The sequence below is a fragment of the Bos indicus x Bos taurus genome, chromosome 28 (assembly GCF_003369695.1).
Source record: "Bos indicus x Bos taurus breed Angus x Brahman F1 hybrid chromosome 28, Bos_hybrid_MaternalHap_v2.0, whole genome shotgun sequence".
Classification (NCBI taxonomy): Eukaryota; Metazoa; Chordata; class Mammalia; order Artiodactyla; family Bovidae; genus Bos; species Bos indicus x Bos taurus.
This window is the reverse complement of record NC_040103.1, coordinates 23,318,964-23,336,280: the sequence shown is the minus strand read 5'-3', so window position 1 is coordinate 23,336,280 and position 17,317 is coordinate 23,318,964. Positions and strand designations below refer to the sequence as shown.

Sequence of the window (17,317 nt, the reverse complement as noted above, 5' to 3'; positions counted from 1 at the left end):
TATGATGCTTCTCTGAACTGGTATCTATTTAAGATTTAATCAAAATCAAAGTACCTTGAAAAATCTACTTTAGATGTTCCTTTTTCTTTATTGCTTATAAAAGTATGATTTTTATAATCTGGCTTCTTTGCAATTATATCTCATGGTGACTTGCCTAGATTTTTCCTCTCAGCATATGAAAAGCCTCCAAACTATATAAAAATGCTGGTAAAAATAGCCATTTAGTTTTTCTTTTTTTTTGCTGCAGCGATTCTGTTTTGAAAGAACAGGGGCATGGTTAAAGATATAAGGCTTGACAAGTCAAATTAAATGAAACAGGCTCGGTGTTGCAATTTGAGATTTTTGCTCCTATAATGGAATTGTTCATTTTAGAGAATGAAAAGCAGACTAAAGACATTTTTCTAAAATCTAAATGAACTGTAGTCAAAGTTACTTAAATACAGAAGCTGTGATATTTGTGCTGCAGTCAATAAACTTTCACCATCGACATAAAAACATGCATGCAGCTTGCATATGGCCAGCAGGGTCTGTACAGATTCATACTGATGAATGGAGTTCACAATACAGATGAACATGGGGAGACTGTAACATCAGCACTGTACCATCAACAACAGAGAAGCAAAGGACAACTGCCATGGGGTTGGTCTTTTTCCTTGTAAGATTTATTTTATCTTATTAAGGTGTTGTCAAAACTATCCTTTTCAATGGGTGGTGGAAATCGAGTCTTAAAATGTGTTCTCTATGCCTCTGAATGAAATGTCAGTCATCAGGGGACTGGCATGTGTGCAGGGCATATAGTGAAACACAGCAGGACAGCCTGACAAATCCCAAACAGAAGAACAGACAGAGCTCATGATTCTACTCCCCACATTAGGGTCCTAAAAGAGCTGGAGAGAGAAATTCTGGTAAGCTTCTAATCACATGCGTTTAGCAAGCTGCATTCCGGTTTGCAAGCCTCATCTCTGAAAACTTAAGGTGAGGATGTGTGGAAAAATCTGCCTCCTCAAATTTGCCTCTTGCCTATTTTATTTATTTATTTATTCATTCATTTCGGATATGTGGAGGCTAAAAGAAACTGACAGTGAAACCTCTACTGTGATTTTTACAGAGATGGATTTCAGAGACAAGGCTTCAAGTCTAAACTTTTGTGTTTTTACTGTCTCCTCACATTTTGCAGTCATCTACTTGCAACAATTTAACCCTTCCACAGTTTTCTTTAGGCTTGCTTTATTGTAATTCAAACACCTCTGAAAACTGCTTCTGGTGCTTCTTTAACAGAGCACTGTCTTTCAATAGTTTCCTGCAATTTTCTTTTTAAGCTAGGTGTTGTTTTAAGACTGCCCCTAAATGTTCCTATAATCAAGTCATCTCCTAGAATCAGTTTCAGCTCCAAGTACCTGGGATCATTCAGGTTTTCCTTGATTTACCAATGAACTGCAAACCTTCTAAAACTGTAAATTTGGTCCTACTAGGAGAATAACAGCAGATGTGAGGGATCACTTATGAAAGAAGTTTTATCTTAAAACAAGTGTGACATTAATGGAATCAATAAAAGGTTGTATACAATAGGCATTATATTAAACCAGAATTCAAGCTTCACATTGATTGTGGTATTTAAATTTCAATGGGTTAACTCTGTATGAAAGGAAAATGACCCGTATTATGAATGTACTAAAACAGACCGGGAAGGAAGGACTTTGCCAGCAGAGGGAGAGGGAGAGGGATGGGGAGAGGGGCACCACGTTCCCTTTATAGTCACCAGAGTTCAATAAAGCACCACTTATTTCCCAGCTTTTAAGAGCGCTTTTATCACAATGGTTCATACCTCACACTCCCTGGAGCCTGATTTGTTATAGGTGCAGGGTCCCGTCCCATTCAGCAGCATCTCGCTGGTCTCCGTGTTGGTGGGTTTATAATCTACGTAAAATTCCTGGGTGCTGGGAGTCATTTGCTTTAGGGACTGTCTTTTCTTTTTCCTGTGCCTTCTCATGAGGGAGCGCTGCTGCAGCTGCTTCATGCTGGCAGGATACCGCTTCCACGACACGTAGATAACAAGCAGGATGACAAGCACAGACAGGAAAAGGGCCACGCTCCCTGCGATGATTTTATGAAAAGAGATGTGCTCAGTGTCAGCATCAGTCTCTGGGCCAGGCTCCGTGGCTCCCACCGTGGGGGGCAGAGGGGGTTTGCTTTCATGCTTCGGCCTGGGGAGCTTGGGCTTAAACGTTGGCTTTGGGAGTGCCCTGGCCAGATCAAACCTCTCTGTGGTACTTTTGCCACAGATGCTGTAGTTCTTCACTGCATCAATCACATTTACTCCTTGCAGCTCTTTGGGACTGGCACAGATAATTGTATTCTCCCTCAGTCCTTTAAAACTTTTCAGCCAGTTTACCAGGGAACAAATATTTCTGCTGCATTCCCATATATTCCCGGCAAGACTGATGTCATTGAGGGATATCCAAGAATCCAAAATCTCTTGACCAATAAATGTGAGCTTGTTGGAATCCAGGTTGAGGCGCTGCAGATTTGGGACACACTGGAAAACGCTAGGTCCACTAAAAGCTTCGATCTCATTGCCTGATAAATCAAGCCTTTGTAATGAGCTCCAGGTCCAGGACATGGTCTGTCCTATGACACTGATTTTATTCCACTGCAAGTAAAGGTTCTGAAGGCTCACCAACCTTGGAAAAAGGGCCAGATTGAGCTTTGAAAATTGATTGTGCTCCAGGTGAAGTTCTTTGAGTCTGATCATACCAGCAAAGACATTCCTGGCTAAACTTCGGATTCGGTTGTACCCCAGGTCCAAAAGTTCCAGGTTGCGGCAGTCTTGGAATATTCGCACTGGGATGGTTCTCAGGGAGTTAGACCGTAAGTGTAAACTCAGCAGCTTTCGCAAACCCCGAAACTGTTCAGATCCCAGAGAATGCAGCTGATTGTAGGACAGATCCAAGTTCCGTAAATTTGTCACAGGTCTGAAGGTATTGTTGAGAAAATAGGAGATTCTGTTGGAACTCAGAATCAACTCTTTGAGTCTGCGTATTCCATTAAAAGCATTCTCATCAATATTGCTGATATGGTTATGGTCAAGGTATAGCCAGGTGAGCTGGTTGAGCCCTTTGAATTGATTATACTTAAGTTTTTGAAGGCTGTTATAGCGAAGGGACAAACCTAAGCAACCAGCAGATATACTTGAGGGTATCTCCTGTAATTTCTGAGATTCACAATATACCATTTTGCCTTCACACCTACAGCCCTTAGGGCATCCTCGTTCAGCAGAAGAAAGCATTGTCAGTAAGACAGTGGGGGCTATAACCAGTGCTACAGCTGATCCGCTCAGTAGCCTAATTACATTGAAACCTGGAAATAAAAACAACTTAGAAAAGTTATCCCCCCAAAAAAAGAATTAATTTATTTTTTAATCAAGCAAAAATAAGCATATATTTTCTTTTTTAGAAATTTAAATGTACAGAGCAATATTTAACAGCAAATATCATCTCCTTATAATTTAAAGAGAATTGTCTTTAGGCTTTTTTTTTTAATAGTTAAGCAAGGAAACATGTTCACTAAGCAGTTGAATTTATAGTCTTAGAGCAGAGCAAGGTAATCTCTACAATAATTAAGGCAGAATTAATACACAGACTAGTGGATTTTTTTTGTTTTTGTTTTTTTAAGAAGAAAAGAAGAAAAATGACAAAACATACCCATCCTTTGTATTGTTCAAAGGTCGTCCTTAGGTCTTTTGCTTTGGCTTAGGGGGCCACTTGCATGACAGCCCCTGTCAGCTGCACTGTAGTGAGTCAGGGCTCGCTGACACCCAGGAAGAAAAATTGGACCCCTTGGGAGATGGACCGATTTTGGAACATTATTCTTTGCCAGCCACGCAGAACACTCCAAGAACAAATAAATCCCAACACCGCATTCGCAGCAAAACATCAAAATCTTCCTAGGTAATAGGATCTTCATGGATATTACGTTTTTGCATCTTTACAGTTTTTTTTTTTTGGTGGGGGGAGGTGGTGTAAAAAAAAAAAAACAAAAAAAACTGGCTTCTACAATTTCTTCTTATCAGAAAGCAAGATGTATTCCTTCAGGCAACATGAGGCTACCTGAGCTGCCACATCTGTATTCCATAGCCCAGCATTTCTGGTGGCGAGCACCCAGTTCAGCCACAGAGCTGCGTTGGAGCCCAGAAGGCAGGAGAGCCCCGTATCGCGCACACGCTCAGCTCACTTCTGCAGACTGTCATTCTGAAAGCTGCTCAGACTGTTGCTTTGGTTTCAGTGAATGCAGTCTTATGTAAAGCTGCCCCCAGTGGTGAAGAACATTATGGGCATGTGCAGAAATGTCTCTCTTTTATCTTGCAAATGAGCAGGCTCTCTGCTGGAAAATGAATGATTCTTTTGGGTGGCTCAATAGGAACTGAATGGTCACCGTAATCAATAACTAGCAACATTTTCTGTAATTTCCAAGTCTTGTTTTACAATTTGGCAACGTCTTTATTGTCTGCATCCACTTAATCGCTAAACATGTGCTGCCCAGAGTTTTTCTGGAGCTTGACATGAAGTTCACAGACCGAATGTCAATTTTTCTTAACCTCAACGTAGGCTTAGAACTGAAATTTATAAAATGAATTATTGAGCTTTTCACAGAGAAGCATTAACTGCCTGCCCATTTGACCTCTTGGAGTCACAATGATTATATTATACAAGATGTCTCAGGATGCTAGCTCACATACATTTTGAAACAGAGAGGATAACTAATGACATATAAAGTAATGTGTCCAATAACCTTTCTGGTTTTCCCACAAAAGACATAATTGATTTAATTGTTTATGACTTGGTTTGTTGTTTTTGTTGCTGTCATTTTATCTTTTTTTTAGTTAGAAGAGAAATAAGCCATGTTTAGTGTGAGTACAAGAATCAAGAGAGCATTTGGTTCAGTTTGTTGATGCTGCTGGTATTTATTACACTAATATTTATTGAGCCATTTCTAAGATAGCGTTCCAATGGGCTATCTTATTCTATCTGTAAACAATATCATGCTGTAGATTCCATTATACCCTTCATTTTAAAGATGAGGAGACTGAGTCTGGGAAAGGTACCTTGCTCAAGGTCATATGGTAAGTGGGAGGATTGAGATTCAGAGCCATATCTCTCTTATTCTTGAACCTCTAACCACTAGATGATCCTGTTTGAACAGCATTGTTATCTTCACTTTAAAATGGTCAAATGAAAATTAGCCTGATGAAGTCATTTTGGCAAAGTAGCTGTAATAAAATAAAATTCTTGATTTCTAGAACAGGTTTGCATAAACTTCTTTTATATGCATCTTCTAATAAGTATTCTAAAAACTAAAGAGGAAAGGCTTAGTCTAGTGATTAAGAGGATGAATTTTTGCACCTAGGTTCAAATCCTGACTATATTTTATCAGCTCTATAAGACTGACTATGTTTATCATCTTCTCTATGCATTAGTTTTGTCTTCTACAAAATGGGTATCATAACAAAATTCCATTTAATAGAGAGTTTGAGAATTCAGTCATCTCCATATCTGTAGAGTATGAAGATGACATAATCTTAGACTAGTATGTGACACTTAATAAGCCTGTGTTAACTGTTATTTGAATAATATCAACTTTTCTATACCTGCTGATATTGCATGTTATTTAGTATTTAATAGTGACTGTGGTGACTGTCATTAACTCACAAAGAACTATCTCACTGAATATTTTTTATATTGTTTATAATTGGTTTCTGAGATGCTCTCAGTCTTGCCTTCTTTGATGAGAAGTGTTCGTAAATCACCATCATCTCAACTTTATCTTTAAAATGAATATTTAAGGTAGACTGTAACTCATAATTAATGTTTGATTTTCTTCAACAGAGCAGAATATGGTAACATCTGCCCCACAGAGAAAACCATTTTGTTTAAAAAAAAAAAAGGTAATTTAATTTTTCTTTTTAAGTTTTCCTTGCTAGTCTTTGTCAGGTGAATTGACTGGAAAATCATGGAAAGCTTTCATATTTTCAAAGGGAGAGGCTCGGTAACAGTTATGATAAATAAAAGGGGCCCCCTGGGTACAGTCAGATTTCTCATATAAGGTGCCATTAATAGGACAGTACGTGCAGGCTGAGTCACTTCAGTGGTGTTTGACTCTTTGTTACTCTATGGACTGTAGCCTGCCAGGATCCTCTGTCCACAGGATTCTCCAGGAGTGAGTTGCCATACCTTCCTCCAGGGCATCTTCCTGACCAAGAGATTGAATGTGTGTCTCTTACGTCTCCTGCATTGGCAAGCAGATTCTTTACCACTGGTGCCACTTGGGAAGTGTTTCCTCCCAAATTATTATGCTATGAATTTACATAAAGCCTCCAGAGAGCTTGTTAAAAAGGTAAATTTCCCAATCCCTCCCCCAAGATTTTGATTCAAGGAGACAGAAGAGGCTCCATTTATCAGCAGACTCTGATGGACAGCTAGGTTTAAGAAACACACTGTAAAGGGATAAATAAAAATAATAAATTTTCTCCTAGTAGGAAGAGAGGACATATAAAACTATGATATTGTGATATAAGTTCTGTGAGGACAGAAATAAAGTTTTATCTGCTTTGGTTTTCCTAAAAACTGCTGTAGCACTTGGCACATTTTAGATGCTCAATAAATATTTACTGAACAGACGCATTTTTATGAGGGTCAGAAGTACATTTGATGTAGGATAAACTGGTTATGTAATGCTAGTCTTGTATACATAGGATTGATCTCTGCAAAATTCCTCTGCCAGTGAGATTGGGTACAATTTTGGAGAAAGTGTTCTTTAAAAATATGTGTGAAAAGGCAAGAAATTGGGAAGTGGAAATACTCAGATGGTCAGCATGTGATCTTCACTTTCTATGTAGACATCTCTTGTCTTTATAGTTAAACTGTACGGTTTTTGAGAATAGTAAATATAGGTTTGAATATTCCCTTTGGCATTTTACATCTTTTATCATCTAACATCCCAAATAGGGCGTGACAATTTGTATCTATTAAAAAAGACTAAAGAGAATACTATTTATAACTCCTTTATCATCCCTGTTGCTTGAAGGGCTCAGATTTTTCTCTTCACCATCCCTGCTTCTCTTTGGGAAGTAATCATTGCCATGTCTGTTTTCCCAACAGCTGCAGAAGGCTGCTCTCGGGTGAATGGAGGCCCCAACAACTTTATGTTTTTATTCTTCTTTCATTCTATGACAGAAGCACAGATGAGCCCACTGAGAATGTAGTTTGCTACTTTGCTTTTCCTGGGATAAATCTTGGATCAATATGGTGAATAACATTTGCTGTGTGTTACACACCATGCCATTAGCAGACATTTTTCTGGTATCTTGGTTTCTGATCTTGCTTTGCTCCATAGTTCTGACTTTACAGTCACCTTTTGGATCTCAAAGTTGATTTTTTCTCTTAATGCTGACTATTGATCTCTTCTTCAACAGCAATCAGTAGCCATTCTTGGACTGGGTCTAACCTCCAGGTTCTCTGGGTGCCTCCTACTTTCCCACTAATCCTTAAGCCAGTATTACCACCAGGTCTATCCTGGTTTATGGTAATGAAATGCTTGAAGAGGGAAGACCATCCATGAGGCTGGTAGAGAAATCCAAAAATGAAGTAGTGCAATGCTAACCCAGACTAAAAACTTGAGGCTACAGAAATCACTCCAAAGACATAGTCTCTCAAAAGAAAAATAAAACCTTATATTCAAAAAGATTTTAGTAATTTGCTGGTTATTTTTTAAAGTATTTTCCTTCTACTTGTTGACTACTGCAAGATGATCATTTCTTATTTGCCTTTCAAAATAAGCAAAATTATCCTACATTATGTATTTAGCAAATTCATTTGCATTTAAAACCATGTACAGAGCAAACTATAAACTACCTGACAAATTAAATTTCCCCAATGAATCTAGGGCCTTAATGATTTATATACTTATGGAATATAGTGTCATGTATCTAAAGACTTTTTTATTTCACTTATAGTACTTCAAAAAGCTTAACATATTTTGTTTAAATTGGGCAAATAAATCCAATCTCAGTTATATAATGCCAGATTTCAGTCTAATATGAAACTGAATTGCCAAATATAAACTTAGAAAATCAATTTAAAGTGGATATTGTGCTTGTGCTGCTATGCTCAGTCATGTCTGACTCTTTGCAACCCCATGGACTGTAGCCCACCAGGCTCCTCTATCCATGAAATTTTCCCAGGCAAGAATACTGCAGTTGGTTGCTATTTTATCCCCCAGGAGATCTTTTCAACCCAGGGATCAGACCCATGTCTCTTGTGTCTTCTGCATTGGTAGGTTGGCATACCTGAGAAGCCCAAAGTGTATATACTGATGTCTTAACAATGGATTGGTCTCAGAGATTACATTTATTTAACAGTTTGGGTAACCACTATGTCCTAGACACTGTTCCAGACACTTAGAGTACATTAGTATACAAAGCAGATATCTAAGCTTACATTCTGAAGGAGTAAGATGAACAATAAAAATAAAATAAATAATAAAAGTAGTATATTACTGAGCTTCCCTGGTAGCTCAGTGGTAAAGAATCTACCTGCCAATGCAGGAGATACATGTTCAATCCCTGGGTTGGGAAGATCCCCTGGAGAAGGAAATGGCAATGCACTCCAGTATTCTTGCCTGGAAAATCCCAAGGACAGAGGAGGCTGGTGGGTTATAGTTCATGGGGTCTCAAAGAGTTGGACATGGTTTAGTGACTAAACAACAACAATTATAGAAAAAAGAAAAGTAAAAAAGACAGTGAAGATTAGAAGTGGAAGGGGTGAGGTGGATTTTAGGTAAAATAGGATGGTTAGGCCCCCTAAGAAAGTGGCTTGAGCAAGCCTTGAAGAAGATGAGGTTTTTAACCTTATATATATATATGGGGAGTGGCCAGTGCAAAGGCACTCAGGTGGGAGCAGCTAGTGTGTTCAATGAATAGCAGAGGCTAATCAGTCTGGAGTGTAGAGAGCATGGGAGAAAGTAACTAGAGATGAAGTCAGAGAGGAAACAGACTGTAAGGGACGAGAGTAAGAGCAGGGAAGCCAGCAGGGAGGATATTATACCAATCAGGCGACAGACAATGGGGACTTGGACCAGGATGGTATTGTTACAGAGGGTGAGTGTGGTGTCTGGCTGCTTGCAGCCCAAAAGCCTATAAAGAGGCCAGATTGGTGGAAAGGAAATTTGCTTTATTTCAGATGCTGGCAACTGGATGGGAGAGTGGTGGAAATCTGTCCAAAGGCCAACTCCCCCAACACATGCACAGTGACAAGCAAGGGGTGAGACCTTTTACAGGTGGATGAGGGGGAGCTACATGCAGAAACAGCACAGTTATCTCTAACAGTCATCTTCAGATTGGTCATCACTCGTCTGACCAGCATCATTTTGGTTGTTTTTGGTTCAGTAATCTTCAGTTCCAGGGTCCATTTGTTCCCATTTCTTTGCGGCCAGTTCTTGGAATTGTGACAGCTCATGTCCTGGGTACAGTCTGGTCATCTTGTAGTTAACTTCTCTCCCTGGTGTTCTAGTATCTATCTATAAGATAGCTCACAGGATATGGCTTAGAATATTATCTATAGCCTTCGAGAAAGAACTAAAGTCCTCGACCATGCTTAATGACTACATTATTATTATTTAGTCTCCTTTGACTGTTTTTCTTTGTATTTGCATTTCTCACTTCTCTGATTAATTCTTTGACTAAAGTTTTCCACAGATAAAAGGCAGGCAGAGGGCATAGTAGCGGGGCAGGGACAATAGGATCCTGCTCTGATTCAGTATCAATGAAAGTGGTGAGGATTGGTTAGATTCTAGACTTGTGTTTAGGTAAAACCAATGGAGATTTCTAATGGATTAGAAATTGAGGTATGGAATAAATACAGAAATTAAAGATGCCTTTAGTTTTATGGGCTGAGCAATTGGAGGGATGGTAAAGCCGTCAACTGCTTCTATAGGTCAAGTTTGGGGAATAACATCAAGAGTTCAGCTCATTTGAATTATGTTCGAATTTGGCCCTCATTTTTTGTCAGACTTTAATTTTTGCAGCATGTTCTTGATATTAGACCTCAAAACACCATGATGTATTTTGCAATATTTTATAAAATGATTAGCAAAATTAGGCACTAAACAATAGCAACATGGATTTCTATTTAGATGTCCTAGACAGTGGCAACATCTTTGCTAATGGTCTTGGAGGGCATGGAACCAAAAGCTTTGATGAAAATTAAAAATTATATAAAGACCAGATATGATAACATTTGGACTTAAAGTTTTAGAAAATAAATTTGGTGAATCTGAAAGGTTTTTCTAAAATAATTTAGAGAATGACATATGCTTTTTATTGCATATGCCAGTTGACATTTGGAATTTGAAATTGATTCTGGCCAGTCTTCTTAGGGTCTCAGTTTGCTTGTCTACAAAATAGTACTCATAAAACCTGTGCTATGAATCTCTAAAGTTTTTATTTAGGATCAAGTTACATATTTACATGTAAATACATTGTAGACTATAAAGTGCTATAAAATATTTCTGAAATCTGAGTACCCATGAGAAAATTAATTTTTCTTTGAGTTTCATCTAGGTTCTCTGTTCATCAGCATACAGTGGAACAAACATGTGTCTAGGGTCACTAAGATGACCAAGGGCTTTCCAGGTGGTGCTAGTGGTATAGAACTCACCTGCCAATGTGGGAGACATAAGAGACATGGGTTCAATCCCTGGATGGGGAAGATCCCCTAGAGGAGGGCACGGCAACCCATTCCAGTATTCTTGCCTGGAGAATCCCCATGGACAGAGGAGCCTGGAGGGCTACAGCCCATATAGTCACCAAGAATTGGACATGACTAAAGCAACTTGGCACACGCGTAACATGACCAAGGGCTGAGTCAGAATTTACCAGTATTATAAAATTTCGTCAGTATTCCCTTTCTACTATGATTTTTAATACCATATCCATTTAATATACAGCATACATCATTGACATTCTGTGTTCTAACTCATAAAGTGCTTTCACCAATAAGTGCATCTAATCTAGATGTTTCAAAGAGCTTCATATTTTTGACTTGGTCACTGTATCATGTAATAAGATGGTTAAAATGCTAACATAGATCCTTCCAACTATGAAAATTTTATTTTCTTCATTTCTAGTTGGTAGAATACTTATATGCATTTGTACACTTATGACTATATTCTGCTCATCCATCGAGGTATTAACATGTCTCTGAAGTATCCTTGGTTTCCATCTGCTTGCTTCAAGGGCTCCATTAAAAACCATGTCTGGTCATATATGGTGATGAGTGGATATCTCTGACTTAGATAAATGGATGAAGAAATTTCCAGGTCTGACCATTAAAATAGTTTCTCAGTGTTTTTTGGAAAGAGGCAAATCAAGTGAATAAGACCTACAAGAGTATATAACACATCTGCCTATTCTTCACTTACAGATACATTTATGCTACAGCATCAATCCATACTCTCAGGTTTTATTGCATTACTTACTGTTAGTTTGAACAGAAGTAGCGCTAAAGATAAAACCGAGGATAGAGACAAATAACAAATTCTTAGAGTGCAGCAATTATTGGTTAACTTCTGAAGATGAAAGGCTACATGTGTATATTAGTCCCTCAGCCATGTTCGACTCTTTGTGACCTCATGGACTGCAGCCGCCAGGGTCCTCTGTCTATGGGATTCTCTAGGCAAGAACACTGGAGTGGGTAGCCATTCCCTTCTCCTGGGGATCTTTCCAACCCAGGAATCAAACCCTGGTCTCCTCCATTGCAGGTAGATTCTTTACCATCTGAGCCACCAGGGAAGAATTCTGAAGATAAAAAGACTACATGAATTTAAGGATACAATTGTTACTATTTTTTAGTGATATTTCAAAACATACACAATATAGAGAGCATAGTATAATAAACATTAACAGTTGTCAATATTTTATTAATGTTACATCTATCCCCATCTCCCTTCATACATACCCACATGTTCACACTGTTCTGTTTTTCTTTCTGGAGTGTTATAAAAAGCAAAGCTCAGAAATCATGTCATTTTACATATGTATATATATATATATTTCAGTATGTAATTCTAACCAGTAAATATTTTTAATTTAACCATCTAGTATTACTATACCTAACATATTTAACAGTAACTTCTTAAAGTTGGTTTGTGGTCAAGACCTAAGTAAAGCTCAAGTACTGCATTTTGTTTTCATGTTTCTTAAGTTGCTTTAATTTTTTAATGTCATAGATTTATTAGGAGGTACCAGGTCATTTGGACTGTGGCTTGTTCCATGTTTTATATTCAATTGATTGCTTTCCCTATGTCATTAAACTTGTAAGGAGTAAGTTTTAATGACATACATGTTGAGCAAGAGTCCACTCAACTAATTTAAGCAGGACATCCAGCCCCAAGGTGATACTTGGGATATTTATTCACTCTTGTTAGCAAATTTAACACTTAGGAATATATGAGGTTTAGAACTTGAAGGCAAATATGTATTTCTATTTTGTGGGAATTCAATAATTGATAAAATCACAAATTTGATGAAAATTAATATTAAGGTATCATGAGTTTGAGTTGGTTTACCATTCATATTTACTAATATTTCTGTCCTCAACTTTTTACTGTAGTTGCCTTTTTGTTGATAGTTAATGAAAAACAGATATTTGATCTTGTTCCTTGTTAAATAAAGCTGCTAATTTGTGCATTAATATTGGGATAGTCTTCTAAAGGAGGCTCAAAAAGTTACTTTCAAGAGAGCAGTCACCAAATTCAATTATAGTCATTTTTATTGAGAGAAATCAGTTTTCTAGCTTTTCATTTGGAACAAATTCCATGAAGGAACATGTGGCACCAGAGCTACAGTGTAAAATTTATGTCATATATATATTCCCAAACTTCTTATAATTTCTCACAATAAAGCAAAGATGTTTTAGAGTAACTATAAAAGTCTCTGAACCAAATTTTCACCTTAATACTTGCTGCTCTACTTTGCATGCATTTATGGCTGTGCTTTGAATATCAAGTCAGTACTGTTTAAAGGATACAATAATAAACGTTTTGCTATGTTTGTGTTTGCTTTAGGTATATTCTGACGTATACTTTTTTTTTTTTTTAAGAAAATGTTCTGTCTTAGTCCATGTGGGCTACTCTAACAGAAAATGATAGATTGGTGGCTTATAAACAACAGAAATCTATTTCTCACGGTTCTGGAGGCTGGGAACTCTATGATCAAGAGGTGTTCAGATTCCATGTCTGGTGAGGGCCTGCCTCCTGGTCCACAGATTGCCGTCTTCTCTCTGAAACTTCACATAGCTTAAGTGGCAAGGGCTCTTATGGACCTCTTTTAAAGGGGCACTAATCCCATTCAGAGCTTCCCAGGTGGCTCAGTGGTAAAGAATTTGCCTGCCAATGCAGGAGCCTCAGGAGTTGTAGTTTTGATCCCTGGGTCAGAAAGATACCTTGGAAAAGGAAATGGCAGCTTACTCCAGTATTCTTACCCAGGAAATCCCATGGACAGAGAAGCCTGGAGGGCTGCAGTCCTTGGGGTCACAAGAGTCAAACAGGACTGAGCACGCAAGCAGGAATCCCATTCACTTAATCACCTCCCAAAGGCCCCACCTCCAAATACCATCACTTTGGGGATTAGGTTTCAACTTGTGATTTGGTGGAGGTGGAACACAAACATACATTTTGTACAATAGTAGATTTTCTATTGTACTTTTAAAGGATTATGTATAATATTTTCAACAGTTACACTAGTATATTTTAAAATTTGCCTTCCTGACAAATATATCAGCATTAAGAATTAAATCCCCAAGCCACCAGGTAGAGAAAGATAATAGAAATCTGGATTTGGATAAAAAAAAGCATATATTTCATTGGTTCTATTTTTGTTTCCGAAACAATGTCTAATTAAAAAAAATTTGCTGGAGACCTAAGAGATTTTAAACATCTGATAGAAAAGAAATTCTGCAAAAAAAAAAAAAACAAAAAAAACAAAAACAAAAAAGAAAGAAATTCTGTGTAAGTTGACAGTGTAGTAGCAGAGAATAGGAGCTGTGGGTCTTTATATTACACGAATATATTACAGTCTATTTGGGGACTCTCTTGAACTAGGCTAGAGAACCCTTCTCTGTACTGTAAATGCTTCATCCTGATTGAAATGCACTTCCCTTAAGAGTGTGGGGAATGCTTAGGAATCTCCTGTGGCTTGCAGCAGAGCCCCCATGTGGCAAACTTGTGATTTAGGCAGAGGCTGACTGAGTCCCTGGAAGCAAATGCCATGCTTCTCACATAAAAATAACATTTCTTTATCTGGTGCTGAGGATGCAAGAGTGAGTAAGACCAAGCAATCATTTACCATCAGAGGACTTGCATTTTAGTTGATGAGATAGTACAATAGAAACATTATAGACACACATTGCAATGTCAGCTGGGCTTCCCAGGTGGCAGTAGTAACGAACCCGCCTGTCAATGCAGGAGACATAAGAGACTTGAGTTCGATCCCTGGATGGGGAAGATCCCCTGGAGTAGGTCATGACAACCTGCTCCAGTGTTCTTGCCTGGAGAAACCCATGGACAGGGGAGCCTCGCAGGCTACTGTCCATAAGGTCATTGAGTCAGATATGACTGAAGTGACTTAGCATGCACACACACACACACACAGAAGGCAACTCAGGTGACTCTATGTCCCCTCAGATGTAATCTCCCTTTGAGATTTTCACTGATTACCGTCAACACCTTTTCAGTGTTGCCGCTCCTCCTTGGACACTTTAGCCCGAGTAGACATAGTCCCTTTTTGGAACAGGTGGCACAGGTGAAAGGTTAGATAAGTTTTAAGAGTTTTTTTTTAAAATTAAGAAATTTAGGAGGTAACACAATGGGAACAGCCATAGCAACATGACTCATACAGGGAGACTTACACAGAGTGGCTTTCTGAGAGCCAGTTTTCTGATGGGGGGTTGGTGTCAGGAATATTTGCTCCAACAGATGTGACCCCACCCAGTCAAAGCCCGCTCAGGCCTCATCAGTCATATCTCATTTTTACACAATAAGTCCACTGTTCAAACAGGAGTTTCACACACGCAAGAAAAAGAGAAGCCTTTCCCCCAAGTACCTCCTTGCCTCTCCCTCAGTGATTTTCTTTCATCTCCAATACTTGGTCCTCAGGTACCTATGGTGACCCAATTCTTTCATATATTTTTTCCACTTATTGATGAATGAATTATATGGTAGTAGCTGATAAGGCTTATAGTATTAGCCTTCTCAGTATTTGCTGTGCTGTGCTTAGTCGCTCAGTCGTGTCCAATTCTTTGTGACTTCCTGGACTGCAGCCCACCAGGCTCCTCTGTCCATGGGGATTCTCCAGGCACGAACTGGAGTGGGTTTCCATGCCCTCCATCAGGGAATCTTCCCAACCCAGGAATCAAACCCAGATCTCCCACATTTGCAGGCAGATTATTTACCATCTCATCCACCAGGGAAGCCCAAGAGTACTGAAATGTGTAGCCTGTCCTTTTCCAGGGGATCTTGCCGAAGGAGGAGTCAAACCGGGGTCTCTTGCATTGTGGGTGGATTCTTTATCAGCTGAGCTACCAGGGAAGCCCAGCCTTCCCAGTATACTTGAAATTTAATAGGTAGCTCTGAGAAATGGAACATATTAAAGTATCAGAGAACTGAATTTTATGTACATAGTTTGAAAAGCAAATATAAGAAGAGATTTGTATTAGAAGTACCCATACTTGCTTTTCTTTCTCAGCTTCTTCACCAATTCCTTTTTTATATTCAGTCACTTTATTTTAGCTATCATTTCCTTCTCATAGTATTTCTGAATTTTGTTGAGATTTCCATTTCTCGCTACTGTAACTGAAGATGCAGTATCATCTTCTCTCTTACTTTCTTACTTCCTGTGTTAACCTAGTGTTCAATAAATGGACACTGTTTAACTTAGGATGACTAGGTAAGCAATGCCACTGTTGAATTAAGTGGTATACTCGGTTGTGCTTCCATTCTCTTTCAACTTCTTATTTTTCTTAAAGTTAAGAATTGTCTCTATTCTCTCTCCATTGAGACCCCCTAATTTGCTTAGTTTTGTCTGTTCCTAGAATTAGTTGTTTTTCCCAGTAGTTGAAAAGATTTGTCGAGTGCTTAGTTTTTCCAAATACCCATTTCAGATAATCCCTCTCCTCCGCAGCACTCCATTTTTCTCTTCCCCAGTATCTAGTCATAGCTGTTAACCCACCCCCCTCTTCACCATTCTCCAACTGTGATATCCCCGTTCTTGGATCCTATGTATTCCTTGTCTCATTTTATTGAAACATATCCACTAGTAGATTCCTAAGAGGGAGCATGTGAAAAAAAAATCAAGTCTGAAATTTTTAAAAATTTATCTTTACTGATTAATAGGTTGGCTGCATACATAATTCATGTACATAATATTTATAATTGGAAACCACTTTCTCAGAATCTTTAAACCATTGCTCCACTGTCTTCTCACACCCACTCCTGCTGCTGAGAATCAGATGTTATTCAGATTCCCACTCCTTTGTGTATAGTCTATTGTTTACTCTGGAAGCTTTTATGGAACATTATTTTCCTTGCTATTTGAAAATTAACTAAGAATATATCTTTGGTCCTTTTTGCATCCATCGTACTGCTATTCAGTGGGTCTATAAATCTGGAGACTTGTGTCCTTCAGGGCTGTAAAATTATGTCTTCTTTTTAAACTACCTCTCTACCCATTTTCTCTGTTCTCTGTTTTTCTCTCTCTCTGGAACTTTTATTGTGCAGATTTTGAACTTCTTGGATTGATACTTTGGTTTTTCTTTCCTATTTCCCATCTCTTTATCTCTTTGTCTTTGTTTCATGTGATTTCTTCAGCTTTATGTTACAGTATTTAATGTATGAGTTTATTAAAAATTTAGATTAGGTGTCAGCAAACGATGGCAGAATTAAATCCAGCAGTGATGCTACTGGGTCAGGGGTGTAAATAAAGTTCAGTTTCTGTAAATAAACACATTCATGTTCATTCATTTATAGATTGTCTATGGATGCTTTCACCCTGCAACGACAGAGTTTAGAGACTGTTAGGTCCTGAAAGCTTACAATATTTACCATGAGTCCCTTTATAGAAAAAGTTTGCTGGGCCTCCTCCCTCTTCTCCCAATTTAGGTGATCATATTTGTGATCATATTTGTTATCTCCAGGAGCTGTGTTATGGTTCTCTTTTTTTCTCTTCTGAATATCATAATGTTTTATTCTATTTAACATGTTTTATTTTCAT

At 38.3% G+C, this 17,317-nt stretch overlaps 2 protein-coding genes across 5 annotated transcripts in view; one reads left to right on the top strand and one right to left on the bottom strand.

Moving 5' to 3' along the window:
- The window catches only part of LRRTM3 (leucine rich repeat transmembrane neuronal 3), a 212,636-nt gene extending 207,762 nt beyond the window's left edge, over positions 1-4,874 (bottom strand). Inside the window, exons 1-2 of the mRNA XM_027530431.1 lie at positions 3,702-4,874; positions 1,826-3,357 (exon numbers count right to left, since the gene is read on the bottom strand). Of these exons, the coding sequence (XP_027386232.1) occupies positions 1,826-3,357; positions 3,702-3,705 (1,536 nt within the window). The 5' untranslated portion in view covers positions 3,706-4,874. The remainder of the gene's footprint in view (positions 1-1,825; positions 3,358-3,701) is intronic.
- The window catches only part of CTNNA3 (catenin alpha 3), a 1,910,358-nt gene that overhangs the window by 813,950 nt on the left and 1,079,091 nt on the right, over positions 1-17,317 (top strand). The window lies entirely within an intron of this gene.